Source organism: Pipistrellus hanaki (assembly GCF_964339955.1).
Source record: "Pipistrellus hanaki genome assembly, chromosome: 13".
Taxonomy (NCBI): Eukaryota; Metazoa; Chordata; class Mammalia; order Chiroptera; family Vespertilionidae; genus Pipistrellus; species Pipistrellus hanaki.
In genome coordinates this window covers 38,227,682-38,248,071 of record NC_140515.1, presented here as the reverse complement: position 1 = coordinate 38,248,071, position 20,390 = coordinate 38,227,682, and the positions used below count along the sequence as shown (strand labels likewise).

At 47.5% G+C, this 20,390-nt stretch overlaps 1 protein-coding gene across 3 annotated transcripts in view; it reads left to right on the top strand.

Moving 5' to 3' along the window:
* Positions 1-18,003, top strand: part of LOC311632158 (acetylcholinesterase collagenic tail peptide) — a 109,727-nt gene extending 91,724 nt beyond the window's left edge. For all 3 annotated transcript variants that reach the window (XM_084903285.1, XM_084903288.1, XM_084903287.1), the window contains 8 exons: positions 893-928; positions 3,542-3,622; positions 7,296-7,401; positions 12,218-12,357; positions 13,221-13,340; positions 13,760-13,880; positions 14,666-14,768; positions 16,526-18,003. In XM_084903285.1, the coding sequence (XP_084759411.1) occupies positions 893-928; positions 3,542-3,622; positions 7,296-7,401; positions 12,218-12,357; positions 13,221-13,340; positions 13,760-13,880; positions 14,666-14,768; positions 16,526-16,595 (777 nt within the window). In that variant the 3' untranslated portion in view covers positions 16,596-18,003. The remainder of the gene's footprint in view (positions 1-892; positions 929-3,541; positions 3,623-7,295; positions 7,402-12,217; positions 12,358-13,220; positions 13,341-13,759; positions 13,881-14,665; positions 14,769-16,525) is intronic.
* The last annotated feature ends 2,387 nt before the right edge of the window (positions 18,004-20,390 follow it).

Below are 20,390 nucleotides of genomic sequence, written 5' to 3'. Positions count from 1 at the left end.
AATGGCTGTTGCATAGAAATGATCAAATACAATGGAAGTGGTGACCTTGCCTACCCCCATCTTGTGGGCAGACTGACTAGCTGTCTGTCTGTCTGACTGGCTAACTGTTTGACTGTTTGTCTATCTGTCTGGCTAGCTGACTGACTGACTATCTGACTGGTTTGCTGGTTGGCTGTGACTGACTGACTGACTGGCTGGCTGGCTGACAGGCTGGCTATCTGTCTAACTGGCTATTTGTCTAACTGGCTGTCTGTCTAACTGGCTGACTGACTGACTGGCTATCTATCTCTCTGTATGACTAGCTGACTGGATGATTATCTGTCTAACTGGCTATGGCTGGCTGGTTGGCTGTAACTGACTGGCTGTGACTTACTGATTGGCTGGCTGATTGACAGGCTGGCTATCTGTCTAACTGGCTATTTGTCTAACTGGCTATCTGTCTAACTGGCTCTCTGTTTAACTGGCTCTTTACCTAACTGTCTGTCTAACTGGTTATCTATCTAACTGGCTGTCTGTATAACTGGTTGTCTGTCCAACTGGCTGGCTGACTGACTGGCTATCTGTCTCTTTGTCTGACTAGCTGACTGGCTAATTATCTGTCTGACTAGGTGACTGACTGACTATCTGTCTAACTAGCTGATTGACTATCTGACTGACTGACTATCTGATTGACTGACAGGTTGGCTATCTGTCTAAATGGCTGACTAGCTATCTGTCTATCTGTCTGACTAGATGACTGGCTGACTGGCTGTCTGTGTATCTGTCTGATTAGTTGATTGGCTGGCTGGCTGGCTGACAAAGCTCTATCTTAAAAGGGGCTGACTAAGCTCTTCCACAGCCCTCTCAAGAGTTATTCAGAGGCAATTACTAATATTTGTTGTTCTCTTCACAGGGTTTCCCAGGATTTCCTGGAATGTTGGGGCAGAAAGTAAGTACCTACAAATACTAAAAAATAGAAGTAGAAAAATAGACCATCCAAGTACAACAAAAAGAGGCCTGTCTCTGTTCATGAGGCAGGAAAAATAGATCTTGCTATGGAATATTCTGGTTTGAAAGAGGAGCGTGTTGCTGAACATATAGGTGAGAGGTCTGAGACCTCCTTCAGGTCAGTGAGAGGAGAGGGCAAGGACACCCCCCTGATGGATAGAGGCCCTACTCTGTACTTGCTGCCCCTTAGAATGCTGTGGTGATGTCCAAAGGCAGAGAGCTTTGTGACAAGGGGCTCAGGTCTGAATTGTAGTGGTCAAAGGTCCCAGTGGGAGGTGCAGGCTTCTCTGGTTAATGCAACTGCCAACTACACCCAGCTCAGCACTTCTTCAGGGAGGCTCATGTGCTGCTACAGGTAGGCAGAGTTATTTTAGTTGATGATAGCAAGAAATTTTTATTTGTTAGTTAAACTTTTTATTTAAATAGTTAAATATTTAGTGGGATTTCATGAATATCTTTCCTGGGTCAAGGCTTAATAAAGAAAGGAGTTAATTCAGTTGACTTAAATAGAAAATATTGAGTAAATAAGAATAACACTATGTGAATATATGACAAAAACTATGAAGGTGACAATTGACAGAATTTAAACAAAACTTTTCCTTAGGGTTGAGGTCTAGGGAAGAAGAATGGGGAGAGTGGTGCGGGGAGGTATCAGAGAATGAAGAGAGAGTGCAGAGGTGGCCATGGAGATCACCCCTAATCTAACCCCGAAGCGGTGGGTCCTCATGCTGTGGGAAATTGTTATTTTAACCTTGTCCTCAGAGTACAGTGTTTTTCAAACATACCAATGAGATGCTTTATTAAAATTCTAAACTTTTTCTCAAGTTCGCCTTGAAGTTTTATTTTCCAAACTTAAATAAATTTTTATCTGATTTTCTCCAGTCAGTAGAGCATCCTATATAATAAAAGCCTAATATGCAAATTGACCAAACAGCAGAATGACAGGTCAACGGGCAGTACTAGGCCAGGCAAGGCAGGTGCCAGGAGGCAGATGGAAGGGGACAGCGATTGGGGGGGGGGGGGGGGGGAAAGAGGGCGCTTGTGACCAGCAGCAGTGGGGCAATGGGCAGAACCAGAGCTGCCCCCTGGTAGTCAGTGCACTCCCACAGGGAGAGCATCACTTGACCATAAGCCCGGGCTGAAGGCTGGTGAATGCAGTGGCAGTGTGGAATCCTCTCCCACTTTTGCAGCAGCACTAAGTATGTCCAACTGCACCTTAAGATGTCAGTTGGACATCCCCCAAGGGCTTCCAAACTGCAAAGGGTGCAGGCTGAGCTGAGGGACACCCCCGAGTGCACGGATTTTCGTGTATTGGGCCTCTAGTATTTAAATAATTGCAGTCATCTAATATTAATTTATTATCATTTATCATTGCCTTAGGCTGTCAAAAAAAATTTAGGTGGGGTATTAAAAACAGAGTAAGTAAATGAGCAAATTAAAAGAGACATTAAAAGAGAAAAAATGATTTAAAAATATTTTTATTGATTTCAGAGAGGAAGGGAAAGGGAGAAAGAGATAAAAATCTCAATGATGAGAGAGAATCATTGAAAGGCTGCTTCCTGCACACCCCACACTGGGGATCTGCAACCTGGGCATGTGTCCGGGAACCTTTGGTCCACAGGCTAATGCTCTATCCGCTGAGTCAAACCGGCTAGATCGAGAAAAAATGATTTTATTTGAAAATATTTAGGCTATGTTTCATTCAGTGCAACAGTGAGCATCAAAGAATAATCCATTACGTAACATTAAAGATGACAGTTTCTCTGGTCTCTGCTCCACTTACTAGACTTGCCATCAGGAATTCTATTCCCCTTTCAGGGCAGGCTGCTTTAAGACAGAGCAGATATGATAATCATAATTAGGTCAGAGGAGAGAAATTAGATTAAGTGAGTACTGGCTGCTTCCAGTTGATGAAGAGAAGGGCCACACTTCTTTCTGATAGTCTTTTTTTTAAAAGTTATGCTGCCCTGGCTGGTTGGGCTCAGTGGACTGAAGGTGGGTTCGATTTCAGTCAAGGGTACAAGACTGGGTTGTGGCCTTAATCCCCAGTGGGGAACATGCAGAAGCTGGCTGTTCGATGATTCTCTCTCAACATTGTTGTTTCTATCTCTCTCTCCCTTTCCCTTCCTTTCTGAAATCAATAATTAAAAAAAAAAAAAAGTTATGCTGTTTATAAAATTCAATTAAAAGAGAAAGTGTTTTCCCCTAATAGCTTATAGCATCATGGGCACACTTGTGATTGAAATACAGCACCTCTATTGTTGGCCATTCTGGATGGTGATTTGGGACACTAAAGTGTGTGCTACCTGGCAGCTGTCTCTCTCAGATAATAAATTACCCACCCAAGATAACCTCTTTTCCTTCCAGGTCCATGAAAAACCTACCTACCTTTCACATGACCTCATCATTCTTCCAGTCTCCCAGAGCAGCCCACTTGGAAAAGATCTGGGATGATCTAGTAGACAGCCGTTGTGGCCAGGGATTGGGTAGACCTGCAGGGAAGGGCCTGCTCCACATGCCCTAATCCCTCTCCTTCGTCTCTTTTTCTTTCCAGGGTGAAATGGGTCCAAAGGGTGAGCCTGGGATAGCAGGAAACCGGGGACCCACAGGAAGACCAGGAAAACGAGGCAAGCAGGTAAGGATCTGGGCCTTTTGGGTTTCAACAGTAAGGTGGGTCTCTTCCCGCCTATTCCCCCCCTCCCCGACTCAGGATCCCAGTTTGTAAGTGACCTTCTTTATTGGCACTGTTAAGGGTTTAGGAAAATTTCTCATTCTGAACTCCCTCTGGTCAGCAGGCTCTTGTGTTAGACCATGTGAAATGAGAGAACAAAGCAAGAGGAAGGTACAGTTGGCTTGGCTGGCTGTGGAGCTGTCTGTCCTAAGTGCCTTAGAGAAACCTCTCATCTGAGCTCTAACAGACAGACATTCTTGAAAGATGTGCCCCTTCACTTTTTAGGCGGTAGTTTGTTTGGTTTTTGCCTCCTTTCCCATTTAAATGTAATATATGATTATCATAGGAAACTTGGAAAATTCTACCCCTGAACCAAGAGGTCGCTAGTTTAATTCCCAGTCAGGGCACATGCCTGGGTTGTAGGCTTGGTCCCCAGTAGGGGGCATACCAGAGGCAGCTGATTGGTGTTCTGTTCTCACATGACATCAGTGTTTCTATTTCTCTCTTCTTTCTCCCTCTCCCTTCCTCTCTCTGGAAAAGTCAATACAAACATATTTTTAAAAACGATCTAACATCCAGGTATAACCATGTATATTTTTAGTATATTTTTAAAGTATATTTTTAGTATATTTTCTTTCCAGTATGTATTCTTTTGTGAACTTTCCAGTCATTTGTTTCTTTTCTATCCAATATATAGTTATTGTATCCTAAATTTTAACTTAAAATCGTAATATATGCATTTTTACTCATTGCTATTCATTAAGCATTTTTAACATCTTTTTTAAATGCCTACACTAGATTTTTAGTAAGTGAGTGACTGCTTGGACAAGAGAGGCCTAACCAAATTATATGTGATGTTGAGAAGTGAACATCTTTGGGCCATAGTTGTAGTTCCAAGTGTGCCTCTCATTGTCCCCAGTGTCTAGGCCTTACCTCCCAAAGACTCTGAAATAAGTGGTCTGGCGTGAGGCTTCAGCATGGGTTGGTGTTTGTTTAAAACTCCTCACGTGATTCTAATATGTAGCCAGGGCTCAGAACATGATAACATATGAAGCCAATTCTGATTTTTTTCCAAGTGAACTTAGCAACGATACAGCCTCCAACCCAAATAATTCAAATTTCACAAAAACTTTGGAAGTCACAATATTTTAGTTCAGTTTTCAAAGTTTAACAATGGGTAGCATGGCCATGCCTTCACAATGCTGTCACAGATTCCAATTTCCTGAAAACTAGGCTCAGAAAAAGAAAAAAGGAGGCGTCTTTCTCCCTTTCTTTCTTGTTTTAAAGATCACTTTCTCCCTTACTGCTGACTTCCATTCATAATATTCTACACTGGGGTTCAAGTAGACTTGTGCCTTCTGTCATCTGGTTCTTTACCTGGGCAGAGTTTATCTTTTCCTGGCGAGGGCTGAAGCTAAGAAGTTGAAAATGATTAGTTGTAGTAATCTTACAACTCGCCCAGAGCCATGTCTAGAAGCTCAGAGAAGTTAGGGGAATAAGCTCTTCCTTTCCATGAGGAGTTTTCTCCAAACCCTCCGTGCCTGTCTAGTCAGCAGACACTTGAGTTGTTAGCTTTGGGGGCCTGCCATGGTACTTCCTGTTTACCGAAATTAAATTTATTAGCAGAGGGTCTTATCTACCAAGCATCCATTGGGCCGGTGGTGCTGAGTTTCTGGAGGTTATTGTACATCAATCCAAACTCTAGAATCAGAAATCCAAAAGAGACTTTAGGAAATTAGAATTTCAGAACCAGGGGATTGTAGTGATCACTACAATCTATAGTTCCCCTTAGTGTAATCATGGGAAACTGAGGGCTGGAGAAGTGGAATGACCTGCCCAGACCCCTAAGCCAAACCCACTTCCGTGCCAGAGTTAGCGTTTGGAGAGTTGAGACCAGCTTTCCCTACATCACATCTCTCATCACCTATCCATGCTCCAGGACTTGCCTTCAGGCAGGCCCAGAGAAGCAGCCCTAATCCCATTATGCAAATCTGCAATTAAGGAGACAGACTTCCTCCCTGGAGAAGCATCACCAAACTTTGTGAAAATAAAGGAATGAATGCTTTTCCTGGAAAGCATGGCTCCTGAGTCCTGCTCTTAGAGACATGGCTGGTTCTGAGAGGACAACCGATGAGCAGAATATTCCATTACTGCTGGTGACAGAGTCAAGGAGCATTTCCAGCTCCTTCAGCTGTGGCACTTCCTGTGCTCAGAGCCAGCTGACTGGCTGCTAGAACAACAAGCCTTAACTGCAGCTATATTAGGACGGTGTGACTTCCTTTGCCATTCTGGGACTCATCTTGGTTACCTCATGGCATGCTTCAGCTTGGGCTAAGGCTTTAGACTCCCTCCGTCAGGATGGAATTAGAAACAAATTCTGACCCCTGAGTCCCACAGTAAGAGTTTTAAGAACTCCTAGGACATGAGCCCCCAGGGCCATGTGGACAAGGAGACAGGTTACATGTCACCTTGGTGATTGGATAGAAGTGCCCGGCATGACTGCTGCCCAGACTTGGGGAGGATTACATTTCATCAGGTGGCCAGCCTGCCGAGGCACAAATGTGGAAAGGAGACCCAACCAAAAATGTCAGGCATCAATCACTGTCCTGGTTAAGCCCAGGGCAAGTGTGAACAGTGAGCACGCGGCTTGTGAGGAACCCACAGGCCTTGGTTTCTGAGTCATTCCTAAGGGCAGCTCTGGGGGGGGGGAAATCTTTGCTCTTGGCGCTCCCAGGGTGGGCAGCACTGCAGGTGTGTGTCTCTTTAAGAAATCAGGACCTGTCTGTGTGAGAAAGAGGAAACCAAGCCAGTTGCTGTGATAATGAGCACTGGTAATCTACATAATCCTTGGTTCTGTACAAACTCCTTTCACCTCTAAGATCTTCGTTAGCCTCACAACAAACCCATGCAGGTATATATTTACTGGCCCTGTTTTACAGACGAAGAAAACTAGGGCACAAAACAATGGCGTGATTTACCCAGGGCCTCATGGCCGAGATGAAAACCCAGATCTTTGTGATTTCTGTTCTTCCTCCTCCCTTATTTGATCTGGGGAAAGGAGGTGAACAAAGCAGCTTCATACCCATAGGGAGCTGATGTCTCCTGGGGTTGATGAAATGATCACAACAATAATTGCATAGTTATGGTCTGAGGTAAATGTTATGGTTCTTTATCCTGAGGCCAGTGGGTAGCCATTGGGTGGAAACAGCTCCTGTAATAAAATAGAAATGTTCCTAATGAGTAGGCAGGGACCCATCTGAGTGCTAGGCCCAGTTTTGCTGCCTTGCTGCCAGGTGACTTGCAGTAATTCCTGCTCCTTTCTGAGCCTCTATTTCCTCATCTGCCCAGTGAGGGGAGAGAGTTGGATTGTTGTGTTTCTCCTCCCCTCCCCCCCCAGCTGTTATGTGTCATGTTTCTAGGACAGAACAAAAAGTAATGTCTGCAAACTTGCCACCATCATTATCTCAAATGTCACTTGCCCTGAGTTATTTTGGAGGTTGGTGGTCAAGATGTCTGAGATTGCATCCTTGCCTTGGGCTCTTGCTCCAAAGTCTAGGGTGGCCCCTGCTTTAGAAATAAATGGGAAGGAAGTTGGTCATGCCATGCTCTCATAACAAGCTCCGCCTTTCTCTCTCAGGGACAGAAGGGAGATGATGGAGTTATGGGCCCACCAGGCAAGCCTGGGCCTTCTGGTCAACCTGGCCGTCAGGGTCCCCCAGGGCCTCCGGGTCCTCCGTCCTCAGGTAAGAGCTACACTGTTTCACTTGACCTAAGTGTCGCACTCCTGGCCAGCCTCCTGGAGAGAGCACAAGGAGATGCCAGCAGAGGCCTGCTTGGTGTTTTGAGTTAGAAATGCTAGAGAAACTTCAATATATTTATAATTTCTCCACAGCTAGGCTCATTCAACTTTTACACAAGGAAGATAAACATTGTTCTGGCTTTGTTTTTAGCAATTTGGAGAACAAATAGAGGAGAGAAAAAATTGCATTGATGATGTCATTTATACATAAGTGAAAAATAATGCACATATTTCATCAATAACATCTTTTACTAGAAAACCATTTGATGATTCTAAGCAATTCTCTTAAACCTGGTAGTAAAAATAACATGGTAAAAATTTTCATTGCACACAGTGTTAGGAAAGAATCCTTATGGCCGAAACCGGTTTGGCTCAGTGGTAGAGCGTCGGTCTGCAGACTGAAGGGTCCCGGGTTTGATTCCAGTCAAGGGCATGTACGTTGGTTGCGGGCACATCCCCGGTAGGGGGTGTGCAAGAGGCAGCTGGTCGATGTTTCTCTCTCATTGACGTTTCTAGCTCTCTATCTCTCTCCCTTCCTCTCTGTAAAAAGCTCAATAAAATTTATTTAAAAAAAAAAAAAAGAAAGAAAGAAAGAATCCTTATGGATTTGCATAGAATGTAGAAAGAAACGATAAAAAGAAATCAGAGTCATTTGTGAGGTCATAGATACCCTGTACCTTGCTTTACTTTGTTTAATATGATAAACTAAGTCCTTGATTTAGTTTGTTCTCATCAGCTCAAAAGCACATTGTATAAGCACAGCATCTCTATTTCCAAAAAGACTGTTAACTGATTGAGCAACATTCTTTGTCCTCAGTTATACAAAAGGAATCAAAACAATTTTTGTTCCATTTTTTTCTTAAGAAAACAAAATTCCACAGTGCACTCCCCCCCCCCCCCCCCCGCGTATGCTTATGGAAATATGTTTGCAACCACATAATGGGATGATCAAGAAATGTCATATATTTTTTTTTTTAGATCTTTTAAACCAAATTAAAGCTGGTTCTGAAACTCCAATCTGCCAGAATGCCAGGAAAATTCAATCTTAGACTTTATTGGGTTCTCTCCACTTCTCCAACTGCCACAAAAAAATTGGGTAAAAGTCCTGGGAAATCATGGCAGAAAAACAGCAGGGGAGATCCCTCCAGGCTTTTATGTGCCGTGTTTACCTCTGAAATGCCTGTTGTCTGAGGCCACGTGGTCCGTGGGTGCCTGTGACTGCCATCTCATGCCATGCTTAGGCATTAGAACATCTCCAAGGCTGGGAATCCTGGTCCCTGTGGCTCACTTCCCACGGAGTGCTCACAGCCATTCCTTCTGAGACCTTATCTCTTCTCCAGGATATGGGGAGGGGATACCTGTTCTCTCCAGGCCTGTGGGGATCCCTCCTCTTCCCATCTCTAGCCCCCTCTCTCCTTACACTTCATACACTACCGCCCTCTTAGGAGCTTTTCTCTTGAGAACAGAAGGCTGAAGTTTTCAAATAGTACCAACAAGTTATCTTGTCACACCTACTTCCATTTGTTAAGGGAGCAGGATTTGAGATGCAGCCTAGGCCCTGTGTCCATGTCCCATGATCTGTTTCCCTGCATTGACAAGATGATCCAGATGGAAGTCCTTCCAACTCATTTTTCTTCTGCCTAACATTCCCCTATGAGCTGCCCGGGTCTGAGAGATCAGCCTGAAGCCTGGGTTTTGCATTTGGAAAAAACTCTTGGACCTTGGGGCATTTAGGGGCCACAAGGAAACTTGGGGGGATGTGAGGGGGGGGTCATTGTGCAGATATAAAAGGAGGTCCTTAGCATATGCAGACCTTAATGTATGCATCCATTTGGAAAGGCCAGCCCTCATCTAAGTTGAAATCCTTTCCTCCTCGGGCCTGGATTGGGTGAGAAGGGCAGGGCTTGGAGATTCTCTTCAGACCTGTTCCCACTGCAGCAGCCAGTGGAGATGAGCAGTTCCCTGGGCGAAGGTGGAGAGTAGGTCTTCTGGCTGCAGGGATGGAGGCCAGGCCAGGCCCCCTGCACCAACTCTCATGAGAGGCTGAAGTGGGGAAATTTGGGTTGCTGTGCCCTTCAGTGCAGCCTGGCAGGACACAGTCAGGGAAACAGATGCCCCCTAACAGCTTGGAGGAGTCAGCAGGAAAACTGCACTGGTGGCAGGAAGCAGGCTCCCTGCCATATCCTGTCATGATAGGGGGAGGCTCCCTCTGGCTCTGGTGCCCAGCGCTGTGTGATGAGATGGTGCGGCAGGGAGATGGAGATGGTTGGAGTTTTTTATTACCCAAGTTACAGAGCAAAAGAGGCAGTGCAGGGTAGAGGAGGGAATGAAGGCAAAAATGCCTTTAGGATGTAATTTGCAATAACCAAATTACAAATTTGGCTGAGTCCTTCCTCTGCCAGACAGGGTATAAGTGAATCAGTGTGGTACCTGCGAATTGCCTTCTATCTCCCTGCAGGCATCAGTGTTCCTGGATGTTTGTCTTTTGAACGGCACAGTGTTGTCAAACATGAATTCAAATCTCTGCTTCAGCACGAATTAGCTGGGTAATGGGACAAATCTTTTGAGGCCTTGGTTCTGAGGAGTTGTTGGGGCCACTCACATCCCTGGTTACATAGCATTCCCATCTTAGTTTGCCCAGGTGCTTAACTACCAGAATATTCCTGGGCTGGTGGAGTCTCTGCTCTCTGGGCTTCGCTCCACGAGATTGGGGCTCCTCTCACAAGATCATGTTCCTATTTCTCGTTAGAATGAACAGCCATTACTTGGTATAAAATGTTGACAAGCCTCCCTTGTCCTCATACTGGCAGCACCTGGGCTGCACAGGCTGAGCCTGCTGGTGAAGGCTCAGGGTGTGGGGTCTTCCCATCGAGGCCTCCTTCTCCAGCTGTGACTGCTTCCCTGGGGTCCTGACCCGACCTTTCCCCAAGACCATTTTATTTCTTGCCCTTCTGGGATCTGCAGACTGGCTCCCCAGTTTTATAACCTGAAACCAATGACTGGTTGGCCTTCAGATTCTCCCCCACCCCTCCTATTTCCCCAGGAGGAAGGGTCTTTTTTTTTTTTCATTTTTCACTTTCCATCTTTTCCTCTCTTCCCGTTGATTGGATGGCTCTTGCTCCAATCTGTATTTGGAGTTGTGACATCTAGATTTTTCTGAAGACCTTTTCTTTCTCGTTAGTCTGCTTTCATTCATTCATTCGTTCATTCATTCACTCAGCCATCAGACATGTTCCATGCCCCTATTGTGTGTTAATCCCTGGTGAATGGAAACGGGCATCAGCCCTGCCCTTGTGGAACTTACACCCTATGGGGAGAAATCAGATAATCTCACAATATGCAGAGTCACAGAGATAAATGCCTTGAAGAAAAGCATAGAGAACCATGAGATTGTATCCAAGGTTAACATGAAAGAATATGAGGATTCAAAAAGGCTTCCCTAGCCGAAACCAGTTTGGCTCAGGGGATAGAGTGTCAGCCTGCGGACTGAAAGGTCCAGGGTTCGATTCCGGTCAAGGGCATGTACCTTGGTTGTGGGCACATCCCCAGTGGGGGGAGTGTGCAAGAGGCAGCTGATCGATGATCAATCTCGATGATTGATGTTTCTAACTCTCTATCCCTCTCTCTTTCTCTCTGTAAAAAATCAATAAAATATATTAAAGGGGAAAAAAATGTTTCCCTGGAAAAGTGCAAGGAATGGCATGTGCAAAACTGTTCCCTAGACCAGCGGTTCTCAACCTTGGTGCACATTGGAACCATCCTGAGAGTTTTTAAAAGTGCAGTTGCCTGGGTTCTGTTCTCAGGAATCCTGAAGGTCTGGGGTGCGGCCTGAGCATCAGAGCCTTTAGAAATCAAGGGGGGAAATCAAAACTGCTACCCAAGCAGGTTTCCGACATTGCAGGGAATACATTTCCTGATCACATCTTTTCTGTACCAGGGCGAGTATAGGGCTGAACATTTTTGAACTCCCATTTTCTTCCAAAAGAAATTTTTAAAATGCATACTCAGAGGTTCCTTTATAAAGATTCTCTATATAAAAACAATATAAAATGATTTTTAAAAAAATACAAGTTATTAGTGAGCAATTTATCTGCAAGGAGTCCCCTGTTGATAATGGTTTAAGAAGACAGGATTGTTTTGTGTTTGTTTGTTGTTGTTTTTCATATAATAAGAGAGTCAAGAAGTGGATAGTGGCCCACTTTGGTTTATCCTCTAAGGGTCAATACTCTCAGGGCTCCAATCCCCATGAACCCCTGGCTTGTCCCTTATGGTGGCTTCTCTTCTCATCCTTGTTACTTCATGTTAGCAGTATGGCTGCTGCAGCACCAGCCGTATTATCTGTCTTCAAGGCAGGAAGAAGGGGGAAGCTGAGTCTCTTCAGCAATGATTCTCCCTTATCAGGACAGGCTTTCCCCGATGCCCACCCTTCTCCCAACATTGACCAACACTGTGGCACATGGCCACCTCCAGGTGCAAGGGTGTCTGAGAAGTAGAAGGCCTATCTGTCTAGTCTCTAAGTATAAAGAGAGGGAGGGGAGAATAAGGGTGGGGAAAGGTGTGATCACACCCAGCATGGTTAAGGAATCCACAGAGAACATCACCTCCTCCACATCTTGGATCAAAAGCATTTCTTTGAACCTCTGCCCTGAAATACTGTGGACTTCGGCCTTCTTTCTGTTGGGAAGGTAGCTCACATCAGTCTGGGCTGTTTAGTTTTCTCGTCCTTGGCTCTAGTAACACCGCCGTCTGTTGCTCCCTAGGACAACTTATAATGGGACCCAAAGGAGAAAGAGGATTCCCAGGGCCTCCAGGAAGATGTCTTTGTGGGACCCCCATGAATGTGAATAACCCTTCTTATGGGGAATCCGTGTATGGGCCCAGCTCCCCGAGAGTCCCTGCGGTAAGGTTCTTCTGGGAGAAATCTGGGGCGTTACCCATCAGGACCTCTCATCTGGTCCTCGGGGCTTTGTAATAGTAAAACTTTTTTATGTATGTATGTATTTGTTTAGTGAAATTTATATTGGGTACACACCCATAAGAAATTGGAACATAAGGAAAAATCTAAAGAAAACTATTTTGTTGTGAGTCCCTTTTGATGTATTTTCTTTGTCTTTTTAAACAGAAAATTTCAAAGTAATATGAAAAAACAAATCATGTAATAAAACTCCATGTGCCCTTTACCCAAATTCAATATTTATCAACTCATGGCCAATCTTGCTTTCTCTTTATGCCAGCCCACTCCTGCCCACCTTCCCTTGGTTTATTTTTAAGTAAAAGCTGGACATCAGTTCATCATAAATATCATTTGAATTGATGCCTAATCACCCATCCACCATGCAGTTGTGCTGTGATTTATATAACCAGTGTCCTATTGTCAGTGATTATGGGCTATGCCCAAGCTTTTCACTAATGTACATAACACTGTAATGAACACCTTTGCGAATGTTGTTAAGACTCATTTGTAGATATTGAATTACTTGCTTAGATGATCTCACCTTCCTATTTAAGTCTTGGGCACATTTTAAATGTTTTTAAAAAAAAACTTGGATATTTTTACTTCAAATGGAGACATTAGGAACTGGATTGAAAAGCTATGGGAATCAAGACATTCCTCCCCTCATCAGGAGGAATGCTAGAGAGGAACATGCAAGCCCCCTTCCCACTGATAACAGTCCAAGGACAGCGACGTGTCCTCCTCTGGCTCCTCCCCTGCCCGCACTAGAAGTGTTTTTTTTGAAGCCTCACCAGTGTGTCCTCTGGCAGATTTTCGTGGTCAACAACCAGGAGGAGCTTGAGAGGCTGAACACCAAACATGCCATCGCCTTCCGCAAAGACCAGAGATCCCTGTACTTCAAGGACAGCCTTGGCTGGCTCCCCATCCAGGTACCCAAGGCAGGCGCGCTGGACACACCCCACCAGGAAAGGCACACCCCTTCAAAGGCAGAGAAGGCCAACAGCGAGGCTGGTGCAGAGTTCTGTTTCCATGGAAGGGCCGAGCATCCGCCCTCGCTCTGCCTCTGAGCAGCTCTTCATGCCCCTGCTCCCCAAAGAGAACCGTTTCTTCTGAGCCAAGGTTCCCGACAGCCTCACGTCCCCGCACTGCAAGGGCACTGAGTAGATCTGGCCCAGGCTTCCTGCCCTTACAAAGCTCTGAGGGGCAAAAAGGCAGTGCCTTTCCCACCCAGGAGTGCGGGGCCCTCCTCAGCAGAGCCCCCCTGGACCCAGAGCTTCTGTCCCCAGTGCCAATGACCTGCCCCGCCTGGCACTCTGTCCTTGGTAACTTGGTGTGTTTCTTTGGCCAGCTGACCCCCTTCTATCCCGTGGACTACTCTGTAGACCACCGCGGCTCCTGTGGGGACGGGGTCCTGCAGCCTGGGGAGGAGTGTGATGACGGGAATTACGACGTGGATGACGACTGCATCCGTGAGTGGGGCCCTGCCCGAAGCTTGAATTGCCATGGGGTGGGGGTCAGGGAAAGCCCTGGACACCTGGGTGGTTTGGGATCATTTTAGAGCCTGAGGAGGTGTACCTGAGCGGTTGTGGGGATGATCCACCTGTGAGGTCAAATGTAACTCCATTATCCATTGAAGGGTTGGAGTCAAGGCCCTTGCCCCTAGAAAAGCCACCAGGGCCTGTTTTTTTTTTTCTTTTTTTTTCTTTTTCTGACTCCTACTTCTTGGCAAAATCCAAATTCCAGTCCATGTTCTTTGTCAAAAGATCAGGGTGAGAAATAAACAAAAAAGAGAGAAAAGAAACCACAAGAAAGATAAGGGTGATGAGGGGTGAAAGGAAAAAGGGAGAAGCCAAGAATTTAAATCAGGGCTCACTTTTACCAGATGGAGCCCTAGAGCAAAGCCCGTTTTAGGGAAAGTGGGCTGCGCAGGGTTACCGAGACGGGAAGGCAGCCTAGTGCTGGAGGTTTGCTTTGCTTTTAAAAAACAAACAAACAAAAAAAAAAAAAACAAGCGACAAAAGCAGGAGGTGAGATGGAAAGCATGGGCTGTAGAGTCACAACAGGGTTCAAATGCAGGCTCTCAGGGCCACCAACTTGCCCTCTGGGTGGATCCTTAGGCCATGCTTTCACCAGATGGGCCCCTCATACCAAAGCCCTTTTTAAAAGTGAGTGGGCCCAGCCCAGGCTGTCCTGCCCCTGCCCCTGCCCCTGCCCCTGCCCCTTCTCAGGGTTGCCCTTGCTTGTGTCCTCTCAGGCTGTCACCGGGCATACTGTGGAGATGGTCACCGGCACAAGGGCATGGAAGACTGTGACGGCTCTGACTTTGGCCACCTGACGTGCGAGACCTATCTCCCTGGGTAGGGATGGCCTCACGTGCTGTTCTGACACCCCTCTCTCCCCTCCCCCACCCTCCCTCCTCCTTTCTCTTTCCTTCACAAATAACTTTGAGTGCATCTTATGTTCCTGGTATTTTCGGGACGCTGAGGTATAGTAACAAAACAGCACAGGATTCCTGCTCATCAGGGGGGACAGGCAATAGCCCCACAGCCACCAGGTGTCCTCCAAGAGCAGCCAAGGCCAGGGTGGAACAGACACAGGCACCAGCTCCAAACTCAGTTGTTACCCCTACATGAGCAGATCCATCCACAGTGGCTGCCATGACCACATTAGACTCTGGGGCTGTGGGCCTGGGAGGGAGCGGATGTATCAGGACATTCCAAGCATCTGTGGAACAGGCCTGTGGGTACAGGTGAGACCGCGCCAGCATCTAACTTTGCTCACGTGTGGCTCCTTCAAGAAAACCCCAGGAACTTGGTATTCCTTTCAAGGACCCCTTTCATTATTTCTGAGCCTCTTCAATGGGGTTTGTGTTGCTCAGGGTAAGTATTCTAGTGTTGTGACCTCTACGTTGACCTCCCCAGGCCAGCTGAAGGCCCTGGCCCCGTGAGGCACAGATTCTGTGCCCAGAATGTGGCAGCCTGAGGTCTTTTCAAGGTGTGATATGGTGCTGCGTTCCTCAGTCCTCACAGAACCAGAGTTGTCTAACTCTCTAGGGAATAGAGGGAGGCTCTTCCTTAGCCCCAGAGGGGTACCTGGCCTGTCAACCCTCTCACGTCCCTCAGGAGCTCAGTCTCTTCCAGCCCTGTTCACCTGAAAGGCATGGTCCAGACCCTCAACAGAGCTGGGGAACAGACACCAGGCTGCTCTCTCCATTGCCCCCTTTCTGCTTTCTCTTCAAGGGCATCTTTTCAATGCCCACACCCAAACCTATATCAGCATTTCAGACCATAGGGGGTAGACCTATAGTCACCCCCAAGGCTCCAGGCACTCTAGCCTTGGCCAGGCCCCCACTGCGTCTGCATGTCTGTGCGCACTGCGCCCCCTTGAGGCAAGGAGGACTCCTAATAGGCACCTGCCAGAAAGTTGGCAAAAGAGCTGAGCACGTGGATGGCTCCATGACAACGGCTGAGAGTAGACAGTTACTGGTGGAGACGAAGACTGCATAGAGCCTGGCGAGCTGGGATTTCTCTCCTAATCCCTAGAAGCTTGTGAGTGTGGGCATAATGCACAGCACGCTGTCTCAGGATTAGGACTTGGGCTAATGCAGGTATACACTGAGCTCTCCAGTGTGGTAGCCTCCGGCCACACGCGGCTATCTAAATTTAAATTAATTAAAGTGAAATAACATTTAAAATCCAGTTCTTCAGTCACACTAACCTTATTACCAGCGCTCAGTAGCCACAGAGGGCCCGTGGCTGTGTAGCGGACTGGATGGTCTAAAGGACAGAGCCAGACATGTTTCAGGCCTTGAGATGGGGAGATTCCCTCAGCGATGCTATGTTAAGGCAAGTCTACCAAGCCCTTTCCTGCAGATCCCTCAGCTGGGCTCAAGGGGGAAAGCCCAGAGGCCTGGCCACTACTCCCCCACATCCCTGGCCTCACATGAGAATGAGAACAGTCTCTATAGGACCCTGGGCAGCAGCGGCTGCTGTTGCATGAGGTTTGACTAAAACCACCAGAATGGCCCTTTAGAACATGGCTTTTCCCGCCAGGCTGTCAGGAGCTCTCCTGCCCACAGCCCGGAGTCCACCCTGACCTGTATCTGCCTCCTCAGGTCCTATGGGGACTTGCAGTGCACCCCATACTGCTACATCGACTCCACACCCTGCCGCTACTTCACCTGAGGACGCCAGGAGGTGGCTGCATCGCACGTACCTGCAGCAACGTCTCCACCCTCATTCAACTGACCTCACACCGTCCTGGTTCAGTCTCCTCCGCCTTCATTCAACAAAAACAAGGTCAAAGTCTTGCTGCTAAGATGTGCTTTTAATTCAGTCCGACGGGAAGAACTCAGGACCACTGCATTCTGTCTTAATCCAAAGTACTCAAAGACCTCCCAGGTGCCCAGCCTGGGGAGGCTCAGGCTCCCACTGGGCTGGTAGCTGACTGACAGTGTCCACTGTCTTCCAGAGTGTGGCCGACCAGGCCCTGGACTGGCTTAGCACTGTTAGATACACACAGACCTGCAGGCTGTTGGTTCACATCCCGCTGGGGGCGCCTATAGGCCTCTCTGCCCCTCTGACTTCTGGAAGCACGGGCATCTCACCGGGGAAGCCGGCCTCCAGGTCTCTCCAGGCCTGTGAACCACACAGCAGGAAAGGGAGCCCCTTCTCTCAGGGTAGCTCCCAGCTCTGGACCCGCTGAGGGACTCCTCAACTACCTACAGCCCTGAACAGCCTCATATGGACCTGGCTCCCCTAACAAGAGACCCAACCATGAGAAGTATACTGAGAAAGCCCCAAGCCCATGCTCTGTCTGGGTAGAGGGTGAGGCTCAGCTGGGGTGCCTGTGAGCAGAGAGTAGCGAGCAGTGGCCTTCCACGTTTCCATGTCTCCCCAAGGGCGGATCTCATGGTCTCACCACTCCAGGCTCCATCTTGACCTCGTGGCTCTCTGCCATTTGACTTCCATCTCACAAATGCCCATTTCTGGCTCAGGAGATTCTCAAGCAGAGGGTGACCTGAGTCCATGCCCAGGCAGGGCTGAGGAGAGGCCAGCCGAGGGTTTCCCAACTGGGACCCAACCACTTCTAGGCAAAGACCGTTTCTATCCTGAGCTCCGACTGCTGGCTGCCTGCTGACTCCTGTGACCCCCGTGTCGTCGTCGTGCGTAGCCTGGTCCTCATGTCTGTGCGCCCCAGCCCCACACGTGTGCGCGGGATCATCAGCCTGGCTTTCTGAGTGGGCCCCAGCTTTGTTTTGGGAAGACATCTCCACATGGCAGACCTCAAATGGGACCTGTCCATTTGGACACTCCTAGGCTTTTGTACAAAGCTGTTTCCTGTGGCTAAGTCTTGGTGACTCAGCAGACAGGAGTGTCTGGTCCAACAGGCCATCATACTATAGTAGACGGGGTTGGCCCAAGGGAGGTGTCATTTGTGGTGGGCACATCAGCCAGCCTGGTTTTCTCAGCCTCTACCCCATGTCCCGGGGTGATGTTGCTCCCATGTAAAGCCATCACCTTCATACTGGAATCTCCGGTGGGAAATCAAGAAATAAAGGAAAAAGAAAAAGAAATAAAGGCAGTTCCTTTCTCTGCTGTGGCTCTGTCTTCCCTAGAGGTTTAGAAAGTATCCAGCATTGCCGGGTGGAATGAGGGGTCTGAGTTCAACTCTTCTTTCAAGACTGCAGAGGGTTTTAGAGCTTAGAAGCAATCCTGCTCTCTCAGGGACAAGGGAGGACACTGGGGTGCAGAGGTCACAAAGCCCAGTCTTGCTAGCCCAGCCAGACCCAGCCTTGTATTAGGAACTTGTTTAGTGGAGATCCATTACTGCCTTGGGTCCCAGAGAGGATCCCTGCCCTGGGTCTCACACGTTGGAGGGCACTAATAAGTTTAATTATCCTATATAATAAAAGTCTAATATGCAAATCGACTGACCAGCAGAACAATGGGCAGAACGATTGATCACTATAATGCGTACTGACCACCAGGGGGCAGACACTCAATGCAGGAGCTACCCAACAGGCACCTGCCAGAAAGTTGGCAGGTTAACAGATAGCAGTGGCAGGGGGCGGGGCTGGTAAGTGGGTGGTGCCAGGCCAGCCAAGGTGGATGCCAAGCAGGGGCCTCCCAATTGCCCCACCAGTCGCCCTGCAGATTGACCTTGATCACCAGCCAGGCCTAGGGACCCAACCTGTGCACGAATTTTGTGCACTGGGCCTCTAGTCCTACATAATGTGCTTAACTTCTCTGAGTTTGCTTTCTCATCAACAGGCTGGGAATAATAGTTTCTTTTTTTTTTAACATATTTTATTGATTTTTTACAGAGAGAAAGTGAGAGGGATAGAGAGTTAGAAATGTCGATGAGACAGAACCATCGACCAGCTGCCTCCTGCACACCTCCTACCGGGGATGTGCCCGCAACCAAGGTACATGCCCTTGACCGGAATGGAACCTGGGACCTTTCAGTCTGCAGGCTGACGCTCTATCCACTGAGCCAAACCAGTCAGTGTGAGAATTGATATTTCTAACAAGGCTCCAGAGGATGCTGATGGACCAGGGACCACATTTTAAGAACCACTGCTCTAGGGATATGGCTCATCTGAGAACACCTGCAGACCAGGCCAAAAACACAGGGAGGAAAGGTGAGGACTTTGAGTGGGTGGCTTTTTAATAATCTTCCATTAAAGGAAGTTGGGAGAGGGGGTTTTTCTATGTCCCTTCCTCTTGAATCTAGTTGGGCTTTTGACTGTTCTGACATATAGAATACTGTGGAGATGATGCTGTGTGAATCCCCAAGCTAGGTCATAAAAGGCCGTACAGCTTCTCAGAACACTCAGGGGAAGGCAGCATCATGTCAACTATCCCGAGACTGCCCAGCTAGAGAGCCGTGCAAGCCCCTTCGGATGATGGTCTTAAATGAGCCTGTTTCCAGCCATCCCCACCATGTGCCAGACATGTGAGTAAAACCAGTCTGGACTCTCCAGTCCTGCCCATCCGCCAACTGAATACCACTGAGTGACCTCACTGAAGCACAGAGAACTGCCCAGCCTAATTCTGTCCTTATTACTAACCAACAGATTGAATTAGATAAAATGGTTGTTGTTTTAAGCCACTAAGTTTTAGGGTAGTTTGTTACTTAGCCATAGCTAACCATAGTACTGCTCTAGGGTAGAAAGGGGGGAGAACTACATGCAAGGAAGTGCCAAGCCTAGAGAAGTCTGACTTGGGTTTGGCGCCCCCTGCAGGCGCCATAAATAGAAATGTCTTACCTCCCATTGGGACTTTTATCTGGTGAGAAAAGCCAGAGCTAGAGGGGCCTGCTTAGTGATGATATGGCCCCAGGGTTCTCAACCATGATGGAGACATGGGCTATGTGGAGGTAATAGGTTGATTGTCCCAATGTTCATACACCCCTGTATCCATACCTTTTCAGTGTACTCTGCAACTCTTCCAGCTGGAGTGTGCTTCTCCACCCCTTGATTCTGAACTTGGCCCTGTCACTTGCTTTGGTCAATGACATGTCAATAATTGTGACAGTGGCAGTTGTTTCCTCTCACTTTAGCACCTCTACCTTTGCCATGACAACATGCCCAGGCTAGGATGCTAGAGGACAGGACACATGGAGCCAACCAGCCCAAGTTGTGCCAAGGCCTAGATCAGCTGAACCTGTCAACTGCCAGGCACAAGGAGGCACCCAAGCAAGACCAAAACTGTCCAGCCACCCAGTTTAAATCTCCAATCCAGACTCGTGAGCAAAATAAATGCATATTATTTTAAGCCATTGAGTTTGGGGTTTGTCATTATAGTGACAACAGTTAAAAGAGCATTAAACTCTTATGTGATGAATGTACACCCCCTCTTCCCCACTGAGACCTGGCTCAAGTCTAACTCCTATTTCCTCCTGAGGAAATGGGAGCCATTTGCAGAATAAGCAGCAAAGGATTCCTGGCCTAGATCTCTTGACGTGTAATTACATTT